General features: G+C 54.1%; 2 protein-coding genes across 2 annotated transcripts; both read left to right on the forward strand.

Annotated features, from left to right (window-relative positions):
* The first annotated feature begins 17,945 nt into the window (after window positions 1-17,945).
* On the forward strand, window positions 17,946-19,190 carry LOC123190412 (probable L-type lectin-domain containing receptor kinase S.5). Its single transcript, XM_044603041.1, has one exon. The coding sequence runs from the start codon at window positions 17,946-17,948 to the stop codon at window positions 19,188-19,190; it is 1,245 nt and encodes a 414-aa protein (XP_044458976.1).
* Window positions 19,191-19,391: 201 nt separating this feature from the next.
* On the forward strand, window positions 19,392-20,045 carry LOC123190413 (probable L-type lectin-domain containing receptor kinase S.5). The gene has a single exon (XM_044603042.1). The coding sequence runs from the start codon at window positions 19,392-19,394 to the stop codon at window positions 20,043-20,045; it is 654 nt and encodes a 217-aa protein (XP_044458977.1).
* The last annotated feature ends 6,763 nt before the right edge of the window (window positions 20,046-26,808 follow it).

A 26,808-nucleotide genomic window follows, 5' to 3' on the forward strand; every position in this document is an offset into this window, starting at 1 on the left:
AGTAGCTACAAGAGGCTCCTTGAGCTGTTTGGTGAAAGGGTGAGGAAGGGCAAGGCTAGCCCGCTTCTCTTGATGAGGTGTCTGGAACTATTGAAAGGGGGATCCCTCTACATGGGCGCCCTAGGGGGTTTATATAGGCCTATCCCCCAGGGGTACAACGGTAATCCGGCTGGGCGTGGGCCCCATCCGTTTGTGTCTATGCTCGCCGGCTTCTCCGCCGACCGGTGGGGCCCACCGACTGGTGGACCCCGCCGGCTGCCGGCCTTCTGGTCGATAGGTCGGTCCCACCGCTCAGGAGTCTTGTTAGAGGCTGGTTACTATTGCCTTGCCCCTAGTGACGAGGGCTTCATCGTGGTAGGCATGGCTACAGTGCCGCCGCTGGGCGGCTTATCACTGTAGCCTTACCTCGTCTTATCTCCTTAATGAGGCACCTCCTTCAAGGGAGAGAGCTGGTCGGCTATTGGGAGCCGGCCATACCCTAGGCCGACTGCAGGAGGCCTGGCCGCCTTTGGGTGTCTCCCTGACCGAGGGGGCCCGCCACCCACGGGTTGTACTAACTGCTCGCCGTGGGTGACGTCAGGATTAACATGGCAATAGTGACGCGCCGAACGGGTGATGGACGCCCTGTACGATGTACTGTGGTCGTGCGTGCTCCGGGATTCGGGGGTGGCAGGCTTCACTGTAGCCACGCCCCATCTCGTCGCCGTTAGGTGGGCGCAGACTCTAAGGGCACGATCTTGGCCGCCTACTGAGGGGCCGGCTCCTTGGAGTCGGCCTTCTCGTGGCCGGCTTCTTGGAGTCGGCTTTCTTGTGGTTTTGTTTCTCAAGGATTTTAGGGCAGGGCCGCCCTTGCGCAGCCGGCCTGAGAGGTAGCCAGCTGGGGGAAGGCGGCCCCACGTCTTGGACGCTTGGAGGCTCAATCGGCCTATAATTTTTCTTGAAGAAGTAGGGGAAGCCGGCTAGGCTACCCGTGGTCATTTACTCCGACAGTAGTCCCCGAAGCTGGTTGGGCTTCGAGGCAGAAAAAAGACGAGAAGCTCAGTCAGCTTCCTATCTTGAGGAGCCGGAAACTGGAAGCCGGCTTTCACTAGGCGTGCCGTCTTCTGGAGGTTTCGAAGCTTGAAGGTGGGAACCAGTCGGCACGCGAGTCAGGCTGCCAGCTGACCGCTCGTCGCCTACGCGCCACGTGGCACCCTACGGCTGGAGGGGCCTGCCAGCCCACGCACGCGACGGGACGCCGCCGCAGTCTGGGGCCCGCCACTACAGGGCCTCGGCCCACGCGCGGATCTTTTGCGGCCCGGAAGGACCGCGCGCCCCCAGCGGCGGTTTCCACACGCCGTGAAGGCACAATAATCGTGGGGCGTGGGGGAGTGGGCGTAGTTAATCCCACGTCCCCCCACGCCCTGCCTCCTCGGCTTTGCTGCACGAGGCTATAAGTAGGGGGAGAGGAGGGGAGCGCCAGACGCTCGCACGCTCGTCCTCGCTCCGCCCCTTCCTTCTTCTTCCTCCTCTCCGTCGCCACAGCTACCCGCCGCCGCTCGGCCTTCCCGCCAATCTTCTTGGCTCGCTGTTTCTTCGTCGTAGCAGGGTCACGCGCCTTTCTTCCGCCGCACCTTTCTCATCGCCGCGCCGTCCCCATGGCGTTGTCGAGCTCCTGGGACGGCTCCAACGTCCATGATGACCACGTCGATTTCCTCCGCCGGACGTGGCGGCTGCCAGGCGCGCACTTCGTGCGGGTCTGTCTCGCGTCGGAGAGGGAGATCTCGCCGGCACAGGAGGAGGACGAGCGGGTAATCTTCTGCTCGCACTGGCTGCACGGCTTTGGCCTGCCGGCAAGCGGGTTCCTCCGTTCCTTCCTCGAGTTTTATCATCTCCAGCCGCATCACCTTACTCCAAACGCGGTGATGCTGCTGTAAGCCTTCGTCGCCCTGTGCGAGGGTTTTCTTGGCGTCCTCCCCACCCTTAAACTGTGGGGAGAATTCTTCCAGTGCAAGCTTGGCACTGTCGTTGCGGGCGTGCCCGTCCCATGCGGCGCTTTCATCGCCATGCGGAGGACGAGCGACAACAACCCGTTTCCGTCCATCCCGCTGATCCAGTCGGTGAAGCTCTGGCAGAAATCTTACTTCTACGTGAAGAACATCGCTCCACAAGGCGACTTTGTCAACCTGCCAGCTTACGTAGCTGGCCCGCCGGCTGGGAGGCAGCCCTCATGGTCCTTCCGGTCCAGGTCGCTGTCTCAGGGCGGGGCCGCCTCCGTTGCCCGGCTCCGGGTGATGATCCAGTCGGAGGGTCTGACCGGGGCCGATCTGGTGGCCGCCTCCGTGGAGCGCCGGGTGCTCCCGCTCCAAGGCCGGCCTCACATGATCTTCTAGATGAGCGGCCGCTTCGACCCGTGCCGGCTTAGCACCAAGGAGATGCCCCACGCCGAGGTGTCGTACATGGTGAACTATATCTCCAACTGCAAGCTCACCGAGTAGTGGTAGTATGGCAAGGAGCCGTACTCTCGCGCCAATCCTCCGCCTACGGTAAGTTTCTCTCCTTTTCTTCTTTCCTTGTTGTCGGGTTCATGATGGCCGACTCCTGACCAGTCGGCTTGTTTTTGGCAAAACCCCATGCTTCCGCCGGCAACCGGGGCTGCGGGGGTGGAACGCCAGTTTCTCCCCGACCGCACGATGGATGACGTAGACGATCCGGACCTGGGGCGGCCGCCATGGAAGACGACATCACGGGGGAAGGCAGTGAGGCAGGCGGCACTGGGCTCGGGGCCACCTTCGAGGATTGGCTGGATGATGATGAGGCCGAAGTTGTTCCGTGCCGTCAGCCGGCACCCGATCATCAAGGCGCGGGCCCATCCGCCGCACCGGCTGCTCGTGGCGGCGCGCACAAACGCCGGGCCATGTCGACCCACTTTGGCATTTGGTCAAAGAAGCTCAAGAGTGCCGCGGCGGCGACCAAACGGGATGAGGCGGCCGCGAAGGCGGCCGGCTTCCGCAAGGTGGTGAAGCAGCCGCAGTCGGTTTCAGCGTAAGTGTTATTTTTCTTACGCCTTTCTTTTTCTTCTTCGGTTGATATTCTTCTAAGCCTTCTTCTTGACTTGTCAAACAGGGCCGCACTTTCTCTTGAATGGGCCCCTGCCGCCTCCGTAGTCGGACCCGCGGGAGGGTCCTTAAGCTCCCGCCGTGTGGATCCCCGCATCAATCTCCTAGAGGCGACAGAGCGAAACGCGCGGGAAGCGTGGGAGGAGCGGGAGGCGGAGGAGCGGATGGCGGCTCAGGAGGCGAGGGAGAAGTCGGCGGAGGCGCGGGCCGACGCGGCTGCCAAGGCCCAGGCGGAGGCCGCAGCCGTGGAGAAGGAGGTGGAGGCCCAGCGGAACCAGCCTCCGTTGCTCATCATCCCCCTTCGCGCCGCGGCTCCCGACATTCCAGTGCCCCCGGCGAAGGAGACCAGCCACGGCCTGTCGGCGAAGGGGAAGGAGACGGAACCGACACCGCTGACTGGAAAGGGCCAAGGAAGTCGGCCTGATGCGCCGCCCGCACAGTTGGCTGGAGGCGAACTGACTGTGGGAGGGGATCTTGTGGTCTCATCGCCGTCTCGTCGGCGCGCGGGGGAGGCGACTTCAGCGCCGGACCCGCAAAAAACTGTGGGCGCCAGCTCGTCGGCCCAGGACCTAGAAGCGGCCAGCGATACCTCATTTGGGTGGACGCCGGGCGGTGGGACGGCCGTGCTGAACGTGGCGGAGCAGGACGTCCGGATCCGGCTTCAGGCCCAAGCTACCGCACTGAAGCAGTACACTCAGGAGTTTCTCATGACGCGAGCGGCTATTCGGGTGAGTCCTTCTGCTCTTTGTTGATTGCTCCTGATTTCTTCCGTGGGGGCGCGTCAGTCGGGGCCAGTCGGGGCTTGATGCCGGAGAGGATGAGGCCGTTTGCTCACTCGACCTGGCCGTTTGACTGCGGGTGGGCAACGGATGCTAGGTCCAGCCGGATTCCGTGTGTTGCACGGAAACGTGCCAGTGCTCCCTTTGCAAAATTTGTGCCATTGTTGGTGATGATGCTATGCGGCACGCCATATCGGGTTGTAATATCTGCGATGAAAGTGACGGCAGTCGGCCCATTCAGCTTCTTGATCGGCTTTGCTTCAATCCACTTGCTAAATTTGTCCACAGCGACGAGCAGGTGTGTCATGCCGCCGCGTGCCGTCTTGAATGGGCCAACCATGTCCAGCCCCCAGACGGCAAAAGGCCAGGTGAGGGGGATGGTCTTGAGTGCAGAAGCCGGCAGGTGTTTCTTGGAACTGAAAACTTGGCACCCTTTGCAGTGTTTGACTAGCTCCTTGGCGTCATCCAAAGCAGTCGGCCAGAAGAATCCATGGCGGAAAGCTTTGGCGACGAGTGATCGTGAGGCCGCGTGGTGGCCGCATTCGCCTTGGTGGATGTCCTTGAGGATTGCTATGCCCTTCTCTGGATCAACGCAGCGCTGGAAGACTCTAGTGACGCTGTGCCTAACAAGCTCTCGGTTGACTATTCCGTATGCTCCGGCTCGGCATTGAACTTGTCTTGCCGAGATCTCGTCGGTTGGCAACTCTCTATTTACTAAGAAGTTGAGGATGGGTTGGGCCCATGATGGAGCTGTGACTTCTTCTATTGTCAGAACTGCTACTGTGACCAGGGCGGGTGGGCTGGGTGGTGATGAGTTGGAGTCGGTCACCGCCTGTTGTGTCGATGCAGTCCCCGGGCCGGCTGCAGTAGCCCCCGGGGCAAGTTCCGAAGTCCCCAGGCCGGGTGCGACTATGGCAGTCCCCGGGCCGCCTGTCGATGTCCCCGAGCCGCCTGCTTGGTTCCCCAAGTCGGATCCGACTGCATCGGGGTCAGGCAGCACGAAGATGGAATCAGATTCTGGAGACGCCTTGAGGAGGCGGTGGAGAGAAACGCCGGCTGGTATAGCTTGCCGGGTGGATCCTACTCGTGCCAGGGCACCTGCTTGCATGTTGTCGGCACGTGGTACATGAAGGAACTCGCATCCTTCAAAATATCCACTGATTTGCTGAACGAGGAAGTGGTAGCTCGCCATGTTCGCGTCCTTGGCGGCCCAGTCGCCAGATGACTGCTGGACCACCAAATCTGAGTCGCCATAGCACAGGATCCGGCGGATGCCGAGCTCCTTGGCTAGTCGGAGCCCGTGTATGAGCGCCTCGTACTCGGCCACATTGTTGGAGGCGGCAAAATGAATTTGCAATGTGTACTTGAGCTTGTCGCCCTTGGGAGAGGTGAGGATGATGCCGGCTCCCAAGCCGGTGTGCATCTTGGACCCATCAAAGTGCATCCGCCAATGAGTGGAGTCGGGGGCCGGTGGCAGGTACTGGGTTTCGGCCTAGTCGACGAGGAAGTCGGCCAGTGCTTGGGACTTAATGGCGGTGCGGGGCTAGTAGAAGATCGTGTAGGGAGCTAGCTCGATGGCCCATTTTTCCACCCGGCCGGATGCATCCCGGCTGCCTATGATCTTGGCGAGCGGGGCAGTACATACGACCGTGATGGGGTGCTCTTGAAAATAGGGCTTGAGCTTCTTGGCAGCGAAGTACACACCGTAGTAAATCTTCTGGTAGTGTGGGTAGTTCTGCTTCGAGGTGGATAACACTTCGCTTAAATAATACATCGGCCTCTGGACCAGTTGAGCTCGGCCTTCTTCTGGGCGCTGGACCACGATAACTGTGCTGACCACCTGGCTAGTACCGGCAATGTAAAGGACCATGGGCTCTTTTTCAGTCAGAGCCACCAAGACAGGCGGCGTGGTCAGCATCTTCTTTAGCTCGTGGAAAGCTTGGTCTGCTTGGTCGTTCCACTCAAAATGAGTGGACTTCTTCATGAGTCGGTAGAGGGGGAGAGCTTTCTCCCCGAGCCGGCTGATGAAGCGGTTTAGGGAAGCCAAGCATCCGGTGAACTTCTGGACGTCTCGCAGCTTGGTGGGAATCTCCATTCTCTCTATGGCCTTGATCTTCATCGGGTTGCATTCGATGCCGCGTTCGGAGACCAGGAAGCCTAGAAGCTGGTCGGCTGGTACTCCGAACACGCATTTCTCGGGGTTGAGCTTGATCTGAAACCGGCGTAAGTTTTCAAATGTCTCTCTGAGGTCTTCCAGCAAGGTTCCGCGCTTCTCCGTCTTCACCACAATATCATCCACATAAATGTGGGCATTTCTGCCGAGCTGCTTGAGGAGGCATTTCTGCATGCAACGCTGAAAAGTGGCACCGACATTTCTCAAACCGAATGTCATAGTCAGGTAGCAGAATGCTCCGAATGGTGTGATGAAGGTGGTCTTCAAGCGGTCGGCTGGGTCCAACTTTATCTGGTGGTAGCCTGAGTAGGCATCCAAGAAGCTCAACAGCTCGCATCTGGCTGTGGAGTCTATTACATGATCGATCCTTGGCAAGGCAAAGCGATCTGTGGGGCGGGCCTTGTTGAGGCTAGTGTAGTCTATACACATGTGCCACTTGTTATTTTTCTTCAGCACGAGGACCGGGTTGGCAAGCCACTCTGGAAACAAAACTTCCATAATGAAGCCGGCTGCCAGAAGACGGGCTATCTCTTCTGATAGTCGACGGAGGGGCTGTTTGACTGGTTTTGCACCTTCTCGGACATGTAGCTTGTGCTCGGCGAATTCCTTTGGAACACCCGGCATGTCCTTGGGGGACCATGCGAAGATGTCTTGATTCTCACGGAGGAAATCGGCGAGCTCGCCTTCCTGTTTGTTGTCCAGGTTTGCCCCGATGGTGGCAAACCTTTCTGGGTGCTCCGGGTCCAGAGGTACCTTCTTTGTTTCTTTGGCCGGCTGGAAAGAACCTTGGGCATCACACTCCTTGGGGTTGGGGGACAGGGCCGACTGCTTGCCGGCCATGGCCACGACTCGGTCCAGTATCTTCTTCTCTTCAGCAATCACGAGGGACTCGTCCAGCCGGCTGCTAGCTGCAGCACACTCGGAGGATTTCTTGTAGTCTCCGGCTATGGTGATGATGCCCTTGGAACTCGGTATCTTCATCTTGAGGTAGGCATAGTGGGGTACAGCCATGAACTTGGCCAGAGTAGGTCGGCCAAGCAACGCGTGGTAAGGGCTCTCCAGATCCACTACCTCAAACCACACCACCTCTCGACGAAAATGATCCTTGTCCCCGAAGAGGACATCTATCTTGATCTTGCCGATTGGGGAGCAGGACAGGCCGGGTACGATGCCATGGAACACAGTCCGACTAGGCATGAGCTCCTTCGTCTTGATGCTCAGCTTCTCCATGGTGTCACGGTATAGGATGTTGATGCTGCTCCCACCATCTATCAGCACGTGGGAGAAAAGAGCGGCTCGCCTTTCTGTTGCGAGGGTGGCATCCAAAACCAATGTGTAAGAGCCAGGAGACGGCATCACCTCTGGGTGATCAGTACGGCTCCAGCTGATAGGCCTTTCTGACCAGTGCATGAACTCGGGGTTGTTTGGGGAAACCGCGTTGACTTCTTGGTGTTGTCGGCGCCGGCTACGCCGATCTTCTGGTAGGCTCGTAAAGACGACGTAGGTGGCATGCTCGTCGGGGAACTCGTCTTGAACAGCCTCGACTGCCGGTCGAGCCGCCAGCTGCGGAGGGGCCGGAGGCGGCTGACCAGCAGGCGGAGGCGGCGCTATCCCCTCGCCCTTGGAGATCCGCGTGAGCCAGTGGCGTTTTAGGGTTGTGTGGTTTGAAGGCTTCGCGCCGTTGTGAAACTTGCAGGGGGCATCAAGTGCTTGCTCGTAGGAGAAAGCCGGCTGCCAAGCCGGCCTGCTGTCCATCTGCTTATTGGGCGTGGGCCGCCCTTCTGGTTGTTCGTCTTCGACTATGGCCACCTGCCGACTGGTGGAAAGCGGTGGGCGAGCCTTGCGCTTGTGGTCGTTCTGGTACGGCGTCGGCTGGAGTCTCCTGCGGTGTCTTGGGACTCGGAGCGAGTACCTTCCCGGAGGCGTCTACTCGGAGCTCGGTCTTCATTGAGGAATCAGCCATGGCGTATTTATCAGCTATGATCAGCAGCTCGTCGAGGAGGGTGCCTTCTCGGCACCCGGCGGTGAAGTACTCTATAGCTTGAACCTCGTGCACCCCTTCGCAGGAGTTGCGGAGCTCGGCCCAACGCATGAGGTAGTCGTGAGTTGATTCACTGGGCCCTTGCACACACAAGGAGAGCTGTCGGGGCTTAGGAGCCCGCTTGTAGGTGCTGGTGAAGTTGCAGATGAAGGCTTCTGTGAAGTCCAGCCAGCTATTGACGCTGTAAGGCTTGAGGCTGTTGAGCCAGGTGCGCGGCGTGCCTTGGAGCATGAGGGGAATATACTTCGCGGCAACGCGCCTGTTGACGTTCGCAATGCTAACCGCAATGGAGTAGTCGATCAACCAGTCTTCCGGCTTCACGGAGCCGTTGTACTTGGGCGTGTCTCTTGGGAGCGAGAACCCTTTAGGAAGTGTTCGTCGTGGATGCGGGGGCCAAAGAAGGGTGGGCCGACATCATCTTCTTCTTCCAGAGCCAGGGATCGCGCTAGGCGGTCGATCCGGTGGCGGGCGTCATTCTCGCCGACTCCTTCGCGGCGACCCAGTCGGCCGCTGAGAGTTGGATGCGTGACAGGCGGCTGAGTAGGATACCTCTCCCTACGAGGCGGAGCAGGAGGCGGATTACCCCGCCATTCCATAGCTCGAGGGCGGCCTTCTGCATCACGCTCGATGGAGATTCGAGTCCGGCTGCGGCTAGCAGCCGGCTCCTTTTCTTTCCTTGCGCGGGTGTTGCCCGCCGTCGGCGTTCGGGACGTCACGCCGTGCTCTCGGTGTGGGGGAGGACTTTCGGCGCGGACACCGACTTCATGCCACTCTGTGGCCGCGTCGATAAGCTGCTGGATGCGTCTAGTCATGTAGGGGAGCTCGTCGGCCCTCAGTCCGTCCAGCTCGTCTACGACTGCCTGGGCGGCGCGTAGGTTCTCGAGAGGCGTGGCATAGACTGGGCGATCTGCTCCCAGCGTGCCAGCGATAGCTGCACCGTGTTTCTTGATGATACCGACGCGGCTCAGCCCGTCGGGAGGCGGCGTGCCGAAGGCGGCACGGTCGACTTCGCGTTGGTGAGCCTCGGTGAGGCGTCTCATGGAGTCTAGCTTCTGTCCTCCACAACGAGGGCGAGGCGGCGTGCCTCCGGTGTCTGGGTGTCGGCGCCAGCCGAGATGGGGGCGGACAAGTCATGCAGCGCCGCCTGGAGGGCGTCGTGGACGTTTTCGCCAGAGGCGGCGCCGTGGCTGATGACTAGTACCTCGGTGATGGCGCTGCCGCTGCTGTCGGCTCAAGGAAGAGGGTCATTGATGATTACCACGGTTGAGAGGAAGGCGTTAAGCGATGCCGTCTCAGAATCGACAAGCATCGGGTCGGTGGAGCCAACCGACTCCAAGTCCGCGGCAAGCTCGCCGGAGACATGGAGTTGGTCGAGGAGGCTGACGTGGTGGCTTTCGGGGCAACCTGTGCCCGCGTCGGATGCGGGCTCGTCGGAGATGCGAGCCTCGCCAAGAAGATCGGCGAGGCAGCTCGCCGCGCATGCGTCAGCGACGCCTTGCAGCGCATCGGGGCAAGTGCCATCGGGCGAGCCGGGCTGGCTACGCACGCTGGGGAGGAAGAGGGTTCCCGTCCAGAGCAGGTCTCCGGATGACGGTGCACCTGGCCCTACGGTGGGCGCCAAATGTCGGGTGATTGGTGCGAAATATGCCAATGGGTGGCTTATCATTGTGGGAGCCAATAAAACGTCGTTGGTGCCTGGAAACGGGATAAGGCGAAGACATGCACGCCGGTGGATCTTACCCAGCTTCAGGGCTCTCGGTGGAGATAACACCCCTACTGCTGCTCTGCGGGGTCTCCGCATGGTCACTAGATTGACAAGTAGCTACAAGAGGCTCCTTGAGCTGTTTGGTGAAAGGGTGAGGAAGGGCAAGGCTAGCCCGCTTCTCTTGATGAGGTGTCTGGAACTATCGAAAGGGGGATCCCTCTTCATGGGCGCCCTGGGGGTTTATATAGGCCTACCCCCCAGGGGTACAACGGTAATCCGGCTGGGTGTGGGCCCCAGCCGTCTGTGTCTATGCTTGTCGGCTTCTCTGCCGACCGATGGGGCCCACCGACTGGTGGACCCCGCCGGCCGCCGGCCTTCTGGTCAACAGGTCGGTCCCACCACTCGGGAGTCTTGTCAGAGGCTGGTTACTATTGCCTTGCCCCTAGTGACGAGGGCTTCGTCGTGGTAGGCATGGCTACAGTGCCGCCGCTGGGCGGCTTATCACTGTAGCCTTGCCTCGTCTTATCTCCTTAATGAGGCACCTCCTTCGAGGGAGAGAGCTGGCCGACTATTGGGAGCCGGCCATACCCCAGGCCGACTGCAGGAGGCCCGGCCGCCTTTGGGTGTCTCCCTGACCGAGGGGGTCCGCCAGCCACGGGTCGTACTAACTGCTCACCATGGGTGACGTCATGATTAACATGGCAACAGTGCCACGCCGTACGGGTGATGGCCGCCCTGTACGATGTACTGTGGCCGTGCGTGCTCCGGGATTCGGGGGTGGCAGGCTTCACTGTAGCCACGCCCCATCTCGTCGCCGTTAGGTGGGCGCAGACTCTGAGGGCACGATCTTGGCCGCCTGCTGAGGGGTCGGCTCCTTGGAGTCGGCCTTCTCGTGGCCGGCTTCTTGGAGTCGGCCTTCTCGTGGTTTTGTTTCTCAAGGATTTTAGGGCAGGGCCGCCCTTGCGCTGTCGGCCTGAGAGGTAGCCAGCTGGGGGAAGGCGGCCCCACGTCTTGGACGCTTGGAGGCTCAATCGGCCTATAATTTTTCTTCAAGAACCAGGGGATGCCGGCTAGGCTACTTGTGGTCATTTACTCCGATAAGAGGCGACTGCGTTGACTTCTTGGTGCTGTCGGCGCCGACTGCGCCGGTCTTCTGGTTGGCTTGTAAAGACGATGTAGGCGGCATGTTCGTTGGGGAACTCGTCTTGAACAGCCCCGACTGCTGGTCGAGCGGCCGGCTGCGGAGGGGCCGGAGGCGGCGCTATCCCCTCGCCCTTGGAGATCTGCGTGAGCCAGTGGCATTTTCAGGTTGTGTGGTTTGAAGGCTTCGCGCCACTGTGGAATTTGCAGGGGGCGTCGAGTGCTTGCCCATAGAAGAAAGCCGGCATGCTTGTCGGGGAACTCGTCTTGAATAGCCCCGACTGCCGGTCGAGCCGTCGGCTGCGGAGGGGCCGGAGGCGGCGCTATCCCCTCGCCCTTGGAGATCCGCGTGAGCCAGTGGCATTTTCGGGTTGTGTGGTTTGAAGGCTTCACGCCGTTGTGAAACTTGCAGGGGGCATCAAGTGCTTGCTCGTAGGAGAAAGCTGGCTGCCAAGCCGGCCTGCTATCCCTCTGCTTCTTGGGCGTGGGCCGCCCTTCGGGTTGTTCATCTTCGACTGTGGCCACCTGCCGACTGGTGGACGGTGGCATGGGAGCCTTGTGCTTGTGGTCGTTATGGTGCGGGCGTCGGCTGGAGTCTCCGGCTGGCGTCTTGGGACTCGGAGCAAGCACCTTCCCAGAGGCGTCTACTTGGAGCTCGGTCTTCATCAAGAAATCGGTCGTGGCGTATTTATCAGCTATGACCAGCAGCTCGTCGAGGGTAGTCGGCTTGTCGCAGAGGAGTCGGTGCTTGAGGAGGGTGCCTTCTCGGCACCCGACGATGAAGTACTTTATAGCTTGAACCTCGTGCACCCCTTCACAGGAGTTGCGGAGCTCAGCCCAACGCGTGAGGTAGTCGCGAGTTGATTCACTGGGCCCTTGCACACACAAGGAGAGCTGTCGGGGCTTAGTAGCCCGCTTGTAGGTGCTGCTGAAGTTGCGGATGAAGGCTTCTGTGAAGTTCAGCTAGCTGTTGACGCTGTAAGGCTTGAGGCTGTTGAGCCAAGTACGCGTCGTGCCTTGGAGCATGAGGGGAACATACTTCACGGTGACGCGCCTATTGCCGTTCGCGATGCTAACCGCAGTGGAGTAGTCGATCAACCAGTCTTCCGGCTTCACAGAGCCGTTGTACTTGGGCGTGTCTCTTGGGAGCGAGAACCCCTTAGGGAAGGATTCGTCGCAGATGCGGGGGCCAAAGCAGGGCGGGCCGACATCATCTTCTTCTTCCAGAGCTAGGGATCGCGCTAGGCGGTCGATCTGGTGGCGGGCGTCATTCTCGCCGACTCCTTCGCGGCAGCCCAGTCGGCCGCTGAGAGTCGGATGCGTGACAGGCGGCGAAGTAGGATATCTCTCCCCATGAGGCGGAGGAGGAGGCGGATCGCCCCGCCATTCCACAGCTCGAGGGCGGCCTTCTGCGTCACGCTCGATGGAGATTCGAGTCCGGCTGCGGCTGGCAGCCGGCTCCTTTTATTTCCTTGCACGGGTGTTGCCCGTTGTCGGCGTTCGGGACGTCGCACCGTGCTCTCGGCACGGGGGAGGACTTTTGGCGCGGACACCGGCTTCATGCCGCTCTGTGGCCGCGTCGATAAGCTGCTGGATGCGTCTGGTCATGTAGGGGAGCTCGTCGGCCCTCAGTCTGCCCAGCTCGTCTACGGCCGCCTGGGCGGCGCGTAGGTTCTCGAGAGGCGTGGCATAGACTGGGCAATCTGCTCCCTGCGCACCGGCGATAGCCGCACCGCGTTTCTTGATGATATTGACGTGGCTCGGCCCGTCGGAAGGCGGCGTGCCGAAGGCGGCTCGGTCGACTTCGTGCTAGTGAGCCTCGATGAGGCGTCTCATGGAGGCTAGCTTCTGGCCCTCCGCAACGAGGGCGAGGCGACGCCTCCAGTGTGTGGGCGTCAGCGTCAACCGGGATGGGGGCAGACAAGTCGTGCAGTGCCGCCTGTAGGGCGTCGTGGGCATTTTCGCCAGAGGCGGCGCCGTTGCTGATAACCAGTACCTCGGCGATGGCGCTGCCGCTGCTGTCGGCTCGAGGAAGAGGGTCGTTGATGATTACCACATTGGAAGGGAAGGCGTCAAGCGATGCCGTGTCAGAATCAACAAGCATCGGGTCGGTGGAGCCAACCGACTCCAAGTCCGTGATAAGCTCGCCGGAGACGTGGAGTTGGTCGAGGAGGCTGGCGAGGTGGCTTTCGGGGCAGCCTGTGCCCGCGTCGGATGTGGGCTCGTCGGAGATGCGAGCCTCGCCAAGAAGATCGGTGAGGCAGCTCGTCGCGCATGCGTTAGCGACGCCTTGCAGCACATCGGGGCAAGCGACATCGGGCGAGCCGGGCTGGCTACGCACGCTGGGAAGGAAGAGGGTTCCCGTCCAGAGCAGGTCTCCGGACGACGGTGCACCTGGCCCCACGGTGGGCGCCAAATGTCGGGTGGTTGGTGCGACATATGCCAACGGGTGGCTTATCATTGTGGGAGCCAATAAAACATCGCCGGTGCCTGGAAACGGGATAAGGCGAAGACATGCACGCCGGCGGATCTTACCCAGCTTCAGGGCTCTCCGTGGAGATAACACCCCTACTGCTGCTCCACGGGGTCTCCGCATGGTCACTAGATTGACAAGTAGCTACAAGAGGCTCCTTGAGCTGTTTGGTGAAAGGATGAGGAAGGGCAAGGCTAGCCCGCTTCTCTTGATGAGGTGTCTGGAACTATCGAAAGGGGGATCCCTCTGCATGGGCGCCGTGGGGGGTTTATATAGGCCTACCCCCAGGGGTACAACGGTAATTTGGCTGGGCGTGGGCCCCAGCCGTCTGCGTCTACGCTCGCCGGCTTCTCTGCCGACAGATGGGGCCCGCCGACTGGTGGACCCCGCCGGCTGCCAGCCTTCTGGTCGACAGGTCGGTCCCACCGCTCGGGAGTCTTGTCGGAGGCTGGTTAGTATTGCCTTGCCCCTAGTGACGAGGGCTTCGTCATGGTAAGCATGGCTACAGTACCGCCGCTGGGCGGCTCATCACTGTAGCCCTACCTCGTCTTATCTCCTTAATGAGGCACCTCCTTCGAGGGAGAGAGCTGGCCGGCTATTGGGAGCCGGCCATACCCCAGGACGACTGCGGGAGGCCTGGCCGCCTTTGGGTGTCTCCCTGACTGAGGGGCCCCGCCACCCACGGGTCGTACTGACTGCTCGCCATGGGTGACGTCGTGATCAATATGGCAACAGTACCGCGCCGAACGGGTGATGTCCGCCCTGTACGACGTACTGTGGCCGTGCGCGTCCCGGGATTCGGGGGTGGCAGGCTTCACTGTAGCCACGCCCCATCTCGTCGCTGTTAGGTGGGCTCAAACTCCGAGGGCACGATCTTGGCCGCCTGCTGAGGGGTCGGCTCCTTGGAGTCGGCCTTCTCATGGCCGGCTTCTTGGAGTCGGCCTGCTCGTGGTTTTGTTTCTCAAGGATTTTTAGGGCATGGCCGCCTTTACGCAGCCGGCCTGAGAGGTAGCCAGCTGGGGGAAGGCGGCCTCACGTCTTGGACGCTTGGAGGCTCAATTGGCCTATAATTTTTCTGAAGAACCAGTGGAAGCCGGCTAGACTACCCGTGGTCATTTACTCCGACATTCGGCTACTCCATGTCGACGAGCACGCGTGTGCATGACCATAAAGGAGAGCAAGCCGGAGCCGCGCTCTTTGAGACCCTACACTGGGAGAAGGGATATACGTTTTTTGGGGAACGTCCTAACGATTGTTCACTTCCATCCGTCTACATCGATGACTTCAACTTTCCCAACCGTGTCATGGGCGACAAGAGTGATGCCACAAAGAAGGCTTCAAATGCTTCTTTTGTCGTCACCGTACCACTGACCTTTTCGAAGGGTATGATTTGTTCATTCCATTTTTATGACCATGTGCTTGCAGTACTTGTTATGTTAATTGATATGCATGTTCGTACACACTCGCATGATTAACCTACAAACATGAGATTAATATTGTTAACACTGTCATCATGACCCCCCCCCCAATCCCCAAAAAAACACGGTCATCATGATTTTGTATCATAATTGAATTAATTAAAAATAATAATATTTCCAGCAATTACTCTGATGAGTCGCCTCGCTTGCCGAAATGATTATAGGAGATGAGGGCGGCTATTGGAGAAGAGGGAAATTGGCTGACTAGGACGCGACTTCTTGCCTGTGTTTAGGGTTGCCAATTGCGCGCCATGGATGACAAGAGTGATGCCACGAAGAAGGCTCTGGATGCTTCTTTTGTCGTCACTTACCTTTCCGAAGGGTATGATTTGTTTATCCCATTTTTATGATCCATGCGCTTGCAGTACTTTGTTATGTTAATTGATATACATGTTTGTACGCACTCGCATGATTAACTTACAACATGAGATTAGTTAAGGCTAGTCATAGTTGTGGTAACTTAGGTAGTAACTTAACACATCCCAAGACAATTTTGCTTATGTGGCAAGTATTTAATGAGGAAATAGGTGCTTGTGGTAACATAATATGTTACTGTAACATAGCGTTTTTTGAGGTAAAATGAGTCTATGAGCTAATAAATGAAGCAATCTATGACACTACTATTATGTTACTTTGCATTATGGAGGTAGTAACTTAGTCTAGTGTCATATGTATGACACTAGTATAAGTTACTCCCCACTATGACCAGCCTAACACTGTCATTGTGACCCCGCCTCCCCCCCTTTAAAAAATTGTCATCATGATTTAATCATAATTAAAAATTAATTGAAGTTTTAATAATGTTTTCAACAATTACTCTCATGAGTCTCGATTGCCGAAATGCTATGAGGGCGCGGCTATTGGAGACGAGGGGAATCGACTGACTAGGGCGTGACTTCTTGCCTGCGTTTAGGGTTGTTGATCGCCTCTCCCTCCTGTGAAGAAACCGATTTTTGTTACTTACCATTTATTTGATAAATTTAGAGTTTTTAGTAGAATTTGATAAATCGAGGTAATTTGTCTCCGATTTACAAAAACAAAAAACATCATATCCGACCCTTGTGGGCTCATTTGCATAGCCTGCCTAATGCGCATAGGCCACAGCCCACCTCAATCGGAGAAGCGAATCTAAGAAACCTAACCCCTCTCAGCCGCACCAAGGGTCTCTCCTCTCACTCTTGCTCGAGCTCAGGCGGCTGGCGGCCGGGACGGAGGACAGAGGGAAGTACTTCTCCTTCTTCCTTATTTCTCATACCGAAATACTTGATTGAAGACTGGAGAACTATAAACTGATTGTTTCTTTTTCCGGCCAATGTCTTTGCAAATGTAGAGCAAAAAAAAAAAAAAGCGAGGAAAATGTGAAGCAATTTGAAATGAAGAGGAACCGAGACATCCTTCCAGTTTCGGGGAACCAAGATGGGAAGCAAATCCACAAAGATCCGCTGAAGGGGAGACAAGAGGAAGTGAAAATCAGTTGGCTTTGGCTGTTGCTTCGACTTCAATTCCATCTGAGAATGCACCACCTCGGCCTCGACCCCAACTGCAAACTGAAACACAAGGAAAATGGCAGTAAGAAAATGGCCTGTGATGCTGAGCTTCTTCCACATGATCCTGGCAAAAGGATATCTATCGCGATGCATTCTATGAATTATCAAGGAGCTCCACAGAAGGTCCATGCTCAAAGGGCCATGTCAACCCTATCACCATTATTTTCTGGTAAGCAAAGCATGAGTTAAATAAGGCCAGCTTCAGTGTTAATTTGTGATTTTGTACGATAAGTGCAATTGGATTGAATACAGTTTTTATACAGATGCCGCATTTTTTGCCTGTTATTTGTTCAAAACTAAGTGGAAAATTGCGAGGGCTGAATGTTCTGCTAGAGGGTACACAGAATAGATATGACTTGTTTGAAAGTCATGTGGTTGGTATAACAGGTGTCCATAGTTGGGCTTAAGGGAAATACAACTACAGTAGTTTATTAGACCTAGAACATCAATTTCTCAAGTCAATTCTAATCCTTGACTTGCAAGTTTAAGCGATCTAATCAGATCAAACTCCTTGTGATCCCACAAAGCCACAATAAGTACAGGCTTGGTGTGAGCAATCATACTGAAACTTTTCTTTTTTGAATGCAATACCATAGGGGAAGCCCGCCGGTGTATATCCTACAAAATTAAGGGGAACTTACAGACTGTACATACCGGAGTTGGGTAAAGAAAGTAAAGAAAAAAATTTACAGGAACAGAGATTGTAACCAGTCAAGGAGATGTTGAACAAAAGCTGCCTTGACCCTAAAGCGATGGATGTGCAAATCATTTTGGAAACTTCTTATTTGCAGTCACTTCAAATTTTGCCTGTGGTACACTTGTAAGTTGCAACAACTCTGAAGACAAGTTCTACATTGATGAAGCATCTTCAATAAAGAATTGTTAGATTCTATCCAAGTTCTTCAGGGCTGGCATTATCAAGTTGTCACTAATCACTATTCTACTTGTTCAACAGCCTTGTTGTTCCTCACAGACACTCCTCTTTTAACCTGGTATGCTTGTAGTTGTAACAGTTCCAAAGACAAGTTCTACATCGATGAGGCATCTTCAATGAAGAATCGCTAGATGAAAAGAAATTTCTATCCAAACTCTTCAGGGCTGGCACTATCAAAGTTGTCACTAATCAGTTGCTTGTACCCACAGTGTTTTTTTTATGTTAATGTCATTGTTCTACTTGTCCAAGAGCCTCGTTATTCTTCCCGGACACCCATCTTTTGTTCTGTCTGTAGTAAAAAAAAGGAAGATGACCGCGTAGTCAAATATATTACACGCAAGTAAAATTTCTCCAAACATTTTGCCTGCACAGATTATTAATTTAACAATCAAAAACTTTTCTACAGCTGCAGAAATATCACTGCTGGCGGTATCTGACGAGTCCCATTGACTTTGTGTCCAAGTAGTTGTCAGTTCCTCCCCTCCTCTGCATTGAAAAGCAAAGTATGCGGATGATATGAACTGGCATCTTCCTCTTTCTTGACAAGGTTGCAGGAAGCTATAGGAACCATTTAGCCATGACAATACCTAACACCAACAGCATGTTGAGTTTTTCCTGTATGGTGTCTGCAGCTGTTGTCATCCTAGGCAGAACCTGCAGTTGCTTGCACTTCACTTTCCCCAGTTTCAACCCAGGCAACAGGGATGATTTCAGCTTCAGCCCAGGCTCAGCAATCTCAAACAATTCCCTGCAAATCACGCCGAACGCCGGGAACATGAGCCACCGGTCGGGAAGAGTGGTCTACGCAAGGGAAACCCTCAAGCTGTGGAATAGCAAGCGTACAGCGCTCACGTCGTTCAGGACAGAGTTCGTGCTCAACATCCTCCCGCAGAACGGGACTGCCGGAGAAGGTATGGCCTTCATGCTCACAAACAATCCATCCTTGCCCAGCGACAGCAGCGGCCAGTGGCTGGGCATATGCAACAGCCAGAGAGATGGCGCCAAGACAAACCGAGTAGTTGCCGTTGAATTCGACACCAGGCAGAGCTATGCGGATGAATTTGACGGCAACCATTTTGGCTTCGACTTCAACAGCATCAAATCTTTTCGGCAATACCCGCTCAGTAATCAGTCCATCATCCTCGCAAGTGGATCTGATGTATGGGTCAGTATGGCATACAATGGTACAACACGATTGTTTGGAGTAGATCTAGTCCAGCACAGCACAATAGGAGGGCAGCTTAAATCCAGCGGAAGTTTGATTGTTAATCTATCACACTATCTGGCAGACGACATATATCTGGTGTTTGCAGGTTCCACGGGCGATTTCACCCAACTGAATCAGATAAAGTCCTGGAACTTCACCACAATAGAAAATGATGCCACAGTCGGAATAAGAGTTGGAATAAAGGTGTTCTTGGCTATTGCTGCTTTGGTTATATTTTCTACCTGTTTGGTTGGTGTGTTCTTCATGTGGAGAAGGTTGACACGTCAGAGAAGGCTCGCCAACCGCAACCTGGAGAAGATGATCGACGCACATGGTCCGGTCAAATTTAAGCTCAGGGAGCTGAGGCGTGCGACTGCCAACTTCAGTCCTACACGTAAGCTCGGCAGAGGCGGCTCTGGCACCGTTTACCTCGGCCACATCAATAGGATGAACTTGGAGGTGGCCGTGAAGCGGGTGTCAATGGGCAACGCCGATTCCAACCGAGGAGAGCAGGAGTTCGTCGCGGAGGTGAACACGATCAGCAAGCTGTCCCACCGCAACCTCGTCAAGTTGATCGGCTGGTGCCACGAGGGATCCGAGCTGCTCCTGGTGTAAGAGTACTTTCCCATGGGCAGCCTGGACAAGCTCTTGTATGCCAGTGCCAGAGAGAGCAACTCGTCGTCGGAGATTAGCGCTCTTTAGCTCACATGGGATCGGCGGTACAAGATCATCTGTGGGGTGGCATCGGCGCTGGACTACCTGCACCACGGGAGCAGCAAGAGGGTCCTGCACAGGGACGTCAAGCCCAGCAATGTGATGCTCGACGAGGACTACAACGCGCGGGTGGGCGACTTCGGGCTTGCCCGCGTCATCCAGTACGACGGGATCACACACCACTCCACGCAGGCGGTGGCCGGCACTCGCGGCTACATGGCCTACGAGTGCTTCTTCACCGGCCGTGCCAGCCTCGACACGGATGTGTACGCGTTCGGTGTCTTCATCATGGAGGTGGTCAGCGGGAGGAGCCCCAGCAGTGCCGTGAAGTACGAGTACATGCACGACAGCGACCACCGTGGCATGGAGGATTACTCGAGCGACGGGCACCCCTTGACGATGCACATTGTGGACTGGACTTGGAGTCTATACGGCGAGGGGAAGGCCTTGCATGCTGCCGACCGGTTGCTCGACGGCGAGTTCGAGCAGACGCAGGTGGACTGTGCGGTGAGGCTAGCGTTGGCGTGCTGCCACCCGAACCCGAGGGAGAGGCCGTCCATAAGAACGGTGGTGCAGGTGTTGATCGATGGTGCCCCGGTGCCGGAGCCGCCGGTTAATAAGCCTGCTTTTGTTTGGCCTCCGGGAGGCAATCAGCGGGAAATTGAGCTGCCGGACGTCGGGTTGCTGTTCACCGGAGGGGCTAGGCAGCAGAACAGTTTCTGCTCCATGACCTCCACTTCCCTCACGGCGAGGTGACAGGTGAGCATCGTGGATATAGTTTTCAAGAAGCTGTTCAGAGAAGATACCTAGCACGATGACCTCCACATGATCCCGGCAAAAGGATACCAAGGCCCATACCAACTCTGTCACCATTTTCTTTTTGGTAAGGAAAATATCAATCGAAAAAACGCTTCTTCAATGTTAGTTGGTACCATTAGTGCAATCAGATTGAATGTAGTTTTTACAAGGATTCCACATTTTTGCTTTTGTCTGTTATGTGTTCAAAAAGAAGGGGAGAATTGCAAGGGCTGAAAGTTCTGCTAGAGGATATACAAAATGAAATTGATTTGACTTCTTCGAAAGTCATGTGGGCGGTATAGCAAGTGGTCATAATTGGGCCCAAAAGAAATCTTTTACGGTGATTAAGGAGTTACAATACTTACTTTCATGCAAGTAAAACTTGTAGTTTGTTAAACCCATAACATCAATTCCTCAAGTTTTAATTCTCCACCTATTAGTCTAAGTGACCTAATCAGATCCAACTCCTTGGAGTCCCACAAAGCTACAGTAAGTCATAAACATATGAAGAAAGGTACTACAATGGCGGCCGAGGTAAATAACAGCAGATCACTGACTCATAGAAAAGCGACGTTCAGGCAGGTTTGTCAGCTTGGTTTTACGGTGAGAAGCGAGCTCTTTAAGATCACAAATTCCCGGCAGTAAGACGGTGGACAGGTGAGAAAAATTATTTGACTTTCGTTGATTCCATTTTCTATCCGTGCTTCCATTTAGGATACATATGGCTTGGTCTGACCAATAGTACTCTTAACTTCTTATTTCTAGTCACTTCAAATTTTCTACAGGAATTACAATGCACCCGTTCCACTTTTGATTTTACAGATGGAGAACGGAGAAGGGAGACTTAATTTGGCCTCATGTTGTATAGCTTAGCATGAAAAACTCTGGTCCAATGTGATCTTCCATGTTAAGCGCTAGATCAAGACATTATATGAGGATAATTCAAAATACGCACACTAGAGATAGCATTTAAGCAAACTAGATTACTCCAAGAAATTGTAATCATAGAGAAACTTTCCCTTTTCTGGGGATAACTTGCAAATATTTGAATTGACAATGCCTTTGTTCTTTGATTGTAACAGCTCCATAGACAAGTTCTACATTGACTAGGCATCTTCAATAGATAATTATTAGATGAAAGAAATTTCGGCCCAGGTTGTTCAGGGCTGGCACTATCAAGTTGGCACCAATTTATTTCTTGTACCCTCAGTGTTTTTTATGTTAATGTGACTGTTTTACTTGTTCAACAGCCTCGCTGTTCCACACAGACAACACTCTTTTAATCTGGTACCACTTATAAGTTGTAACAGCCGCAAAGACTAGTTCTACATTCATGAGGTATCTTCAATAAACAATTGTTAGATGGAAGAAATTTCTATCCAAGTTCCTCAGGGATCAGTTTCCTGTACCATCTTAGTGTTTTTCTTATGTTATTAATGTCACTGTTCTACTTGTTCAACAGCCTCGTTGTTCCTCCCAGCTGACACCCTTCTTTTAATCTGTCTCTAGAGAAGAAAAGGGGATGATCACCTAGTCAAATATATTACTGGTGAGTAGCATATTGCTGAACATTTTGCACAGATTATTAATTTAACAATTGGCAACTTTTCTGCAGCTGCATAGATAGTATTGGCCGATGTACCTGACAAGTCCCATTGACCATGTCTCTTCCAAGTATTTGTCAACTGCTCCCCGGCCTCGTCCATATTGAAAAGCGAAGTACGCGGATCATATGAACTGGTATCTTCCTCTTCTCTGAGAAGGTTGCAGGAAGCTACAGGAACCATTTAGCCATGACAAAGCCCAATACCAGCAGCCTGTCGAGCTTCTTCTGCATAGCTTGTGCAGCTGTTGTCATCCTAGGCAGAACCTGCAGCTGCTTGCAGTTCACATACCCCAACTTCAATGCAAGCAACAGGGATGATTTCAGCTTCAGCCCTGGCTCAGCAATCTCCAACAACTCCCTGCAGATCACGCCGAACGCCGGCAACATGACCCACCGGTCGGGAAGAGTGGTGTATGCCAAGGAGACCCTCAAGCTGTGGAACAGCAAGCGCACGGCGCTCACCTCCTTCAGGACAGATTTCATGCTCAACATCCTCCCACAGAACGGGACTGGAGAAGGTATGGCCTTTGTGCTCACCAATAATCCGTCGTTGCCCAGCAACAGCAGTGGCCAGTGGCTGGGCGTGTGCAACAATCAGACAGACGGCGCCAAGACGAACCAATTAGTAGCCGTGGAATTTGACACGAGGAAGAGCTACCAGGATGACCTTGACGGCAACCATGTCGGACTCGACTTAAACAGCATCAAATCTGTTCAGCAACACCCACTCAGTAATCAGTCCATCGTCCTCTCAAGTGGGTCTGATGTATTGGTCGGGATCAAATACGATGGTGCATCACTGCTGTTTCAAGTAACTCTCGTTCAATACAGCACAAGTGGGCAGCATGTTTCCCTGTTAAGTCGGTACATTAACCTGTCACTAGTTCTACTGGACGACATATATCTGGTGTTTGCAGGTTCCACAAGCAACTTCACCACAAATGATATGGACCGAACCCCGTTGGCGAGATCCGGTCTGTTGTTGCGGCCCGACCTTTCACGACACTCCACCTTCAGCAGCAGTAGCCTCTCACCCGCGCACGCGATATGCACGAAAAATAGAGGGTTTGAACCTTACGGCCCAACACGAGAAAATCAATCTCGACGATGATACTCACGCGCAAAAACAGTTTCTACAAAGAAATCGCAACACAGAGGTTTTCTAAAGATCCCTCTAAAACTTGATACGGGTGTTTACCCTTGAAAACACATCGTGTCTATTTTATCAAAAATAACCTGCATTTACATTGACCGTACTATGGCTATTTATACTAGTATAGCCGACCCTTTTAACTTGACCGACAAACAATAAAACTAGTGTACGTAAACAAGTCAAACTCTTATCTCTAATTAAACTGCCTTTTATATCTCGGCATATATGATAATCTGAGGTGGACCCCAGTCTGTATCCTTTAATGAAAGCAAATCACGTACTAGCAACCTCCAAGTCTTGCCAGATTGAGGGACCTTTTTTTTACGTGGAAGTGGCAAGAATAAAAACAAATTCCTTTCTTTGATTTTATTGGCTGAGTCAAATAGATCACAGATCCTATACTCCAATGTATGTACGTAGGCTCCATTAGCTTTCCAAAATTTGGAGAGTGTTTCTGTTTCCTTGCCAGACCTTGCTTGATCAATGTTGCATGCAGATGTCACGTCTTGATTTACCTCTTCACCTTGCATGTAATTACTCTCCTTTAATACATGCACGTCCAGAGATTTCTCTTCCTTCTCGTTGGCGCAAAGATCAAACAAAACAATGTCCTGTTTTATTTTAACAGAAAATAATTCCTCTAACCCACTGACATGCGGTACTATTTTGCGATCATCAACGCTAACATCAGTTGCGGCCATATCATCCTCTCCTCCTTGAAACGAAACCGTCCTTGGTTTCGAATCTATCTCTTCAACAATATTTGTATTTGCAGTTTGAACGATGCTTGGAAAATTTTCAGCGGCTTCAACCTTCTTCTTCTTTACTTCTGATGCAGCTTGAGCAATGTCCCGCTTCTTGCGATCAGCCATATACTTCTCCAATGTGTACGAATCAAGTACTACGTACTGTCCTCCACGAACAAAAGAAAATTTGCCAACCGAATGATATGTCAACTTCTTTTATCTGTCCATGGTTTTCCTAGCAGTATTGAACATGTATGTATGTGCATAGGAAGCACATCACACATGACCATATCGTCATATCCACATAGAATAAATCGTACCTCAACGCGATGCATGATCTTGACAAATTTGTCCTTCCACCAAAGCTCATACGGTTCTGGATGTTCAATCAATGACAAGTTCAAAGTATCAACCATAGTCTGACTCACCATATTCATACTAGAGTAGCAATTCATCAATGTTGCACAACTCTCGTCAGCCCGACGCGCACACGCGTAAAGCATTGGTACCAAGGCAAGGAACGCAAGGGATCCTTCTCGACCGCCATCATCATTTGCGAGCTACAATCTTTTCTCGTGATAAAAAAACTTCAATAGTAACTCGAAGAAAAATATTGTGTCGTGAACAACCTTTGCTCTGATACCACTTGATATAGACCGAACCCCGTTGGCGAGATCCGGTCTGTTGTTGCGGCCCGACCTTTCACGACACTCCACCTTCAGCAGCAGTAGCCTCTCACCCGCGCACGCGATATGCACGAAAAATAGAGGGTTTGAACCTTACGGCCCAGCACGAGAAAATCGATCTCGACGATGATACTCACGCGCAAAAACAATTTCTACAAAGAAATCGCAACACAGAGGTTTTCTAAAGATCCCTCTAAAACTTGATACGGGTGTTTACCCTTGAAAACACATTGTGTCTATTTTATCAAAAATAACCTGCATTTACATTGACTGTACTATGGCTATTTATACTAGTATAGCCGACCCTTTTAACTTGACCGACAAACAATAAAACTAGTGTACGTAAATAAGTCAAACTCTTATCTCTAATTAAACTGCCTTTTATATCTCGACATATATGATAATCTGAGGTGGACCCCAGCCCGTATCCTTTAATGAAAGCAAATCACGTACTAGCAACCTCCAAGTCTTGCCAGATTGAGGGACCTTCTTTTTACGTGGAAGTGGCAAGAATAAAAACAAATTCCTTTCTTTGATTTTATTGGCTGAGTCAAATAGATCACAGATCCTATACTCCCATGTATGTACGTAGGCTCCATTAGCTTTCCAAAATTTGGAGAGTGTTTCTGTTTCCTTGCCAGACCTTGCTTGATCAATGTTGCATGCAGATGTCACGTCTTGATTTACCTCTTCACCTTGCATGTAATTACTCTCCTTTAATACATGCACGTCCAGGGACTTCTCTTCCTTCTCGTTGGCGCAAACATCAAACAAAAACAATGTCCTGTTTTATTTTAGCAGAAAATAATTTCTCTAACCCACTGACATGCGGTACTATTTTGCGATCATCAACGCTAACATCAGTTGCGGCCATAATAACAAATACGCACACTATGTGAATGTAGATCAAGTTGAGATGAAGAGGAACCGAGACATCTTCCATTTTGGGGGAGCCGAGATGGGAAGGCAAATCCACAAAGATGTGCTGAAGGAGAAACAAGAGGAGGAGGAAGAGGAGGAATGGAAGGAAGTGGAGATCAATTGGCTTCGAATTCAACTCCATCTGAGAATGCACCGCCTCATCCGCCGACCCCAACTGCAAAGTGAGACACAAGGAAGACGGCCCTAGCAATTGCAGTAAGGAAATGTTCGACGATGCCAAGCTTCTTCCACATGATCTCAGCAAAAGGATACCTATCACGATGCATTCTATGATGGTCGAAACACCCCCCCCCAGGCGCCGTCCTCCCCAGTGCGGCTCGGGCGGCGACCCCTCCCCCCGGCCAAACCCCCTCCCGCCGCCGCCAAAAGCTCCTGCCGGGCAAAGTCGGCTCAGATCTGGCGGCGGCGGGGCGTCGTTCTTAGCGCAGAACACCCACGAGCCGGGGGAGCTCTGTGTGGTGGCGGGCGGCGCGGCGTGACTCCGGCGCGCGTCACTTCTTCGAGCGGTGGCCAGGGACAGTGGGGGTGGGTGCGCTTGCGGCTCCCTCTAGCTGGCCTCCCTCGAACCGGCGACTCCCCGCTGCGTTGGCGCCCGGTTGGCTTCGGGGATGGCTGCTGGATTCGGCTTGGGGGAGTCCGGTGGAGGTGCTCTGTGAGGCGCGGGGTGGTGGTGCTCGCCCCTTGCCTTCTGGTGGGGCGGCGTGCCTGTCGGCCTCGGATTGGCTTCGATCCGACGGGGAGCGGGCGGGGCATGTTGGATCCTGCCGGATCTGACCTGTGGTGGACCGGATCCTGTCGTGTGTGGCGGCGGGGCTGCAGTGGCCCTTCTCTGTGGAAATGTGCAGGAGGCAGTGCTCCACGACCTGTCGATGCTTCTAGGAGGTGGTATGCTCACTTGGGCGAAAGCTCTGCTCCTGCTGGAGCCGGCGACGGCGACGCCTGCGGGCGCCGTGAACCTCCGTGGAGGCAGCGCTATCATGGTGAGTGCCCCTTCGAAAACCTGGGGAAACCCATGTTCCAGGTTCTCCTGGAACGGGTGATGGCGGCGCATTTTGTGTCGCATCTTTTCTTGAAGGCATCATCTAGGTTCGGCTTGGTTCGGCTATGTGGAGGCTGCTCGTTGTGGGTTCGATGGTGGTGGTGGTGTGCCCAGTTTGGGGTTGACGGTGGTGTGTGCTTTGTTGGTGAGGAGGTGGTGCTTTGTCTGCGAGATCGTGGCTCAGCCATGCGCTGGAAATGGGTCTGATTTTCATCCATAGCCGGGTTAGCGGGGTCGTTATCCTACTCAATGGATCACCTCGTTCCCATATGGCACCTCTACCTCTACGGGGGGCTGTTGGGTGGTGACCAAACGGCCAACGTTCAAGGCTCTCTCCTTGCTTGGTCAGATGAAGGTGTAAGTTGAGGTCCTCCTTGCTGGTTGTGCTGATGATATATGGAAATGGCGGTCGGTGGTGTTGGTGCGTACGGCTTTGGATCATTGAAAGGCTTTCTTCTGTGCCCTTTCCTCGGCGGGTCTTTCGGAGGTTCGGCTGGATGTGTGTGTGTGCGTGTGCGTGTGTGTGTGTGTGTGTGTGTGTGTGTGTGT

Source organism: Triticum aestivum, chromosome 2A (genome assembly GCF_018294505.1).
Source record: "Triticum aestivum cultivar Chinese Spring chromosome 2A, IWGSC CS RefSeq v2.1, whole genome shotgun sequence".
NCBI classification, from domain to species: domain Eukaryota; kingdom Viridiplantae; phylum Streptophyta; class Magnoliopsida; order Poales; family Poaceae; genus Triticum; species Triticum aestivum.

What these genes read in the sequence shown, in the direction of transcription:
- LOC123190412 (XM_044603041.1), top strand. Translation starts at nt 17,946, where the DNA reads ATGACAATACCTAACACCAACAGCATGTTGAGTTTTTCCTGTATGGTG.
- LOC123190413 (XM_044603042.1), top strand. Translation starts at nt 19,392, where the DNA reads ATGCTCGACGAGGACTACAACGCGCGGGTGGGCGACTTCGGGCTTGCC.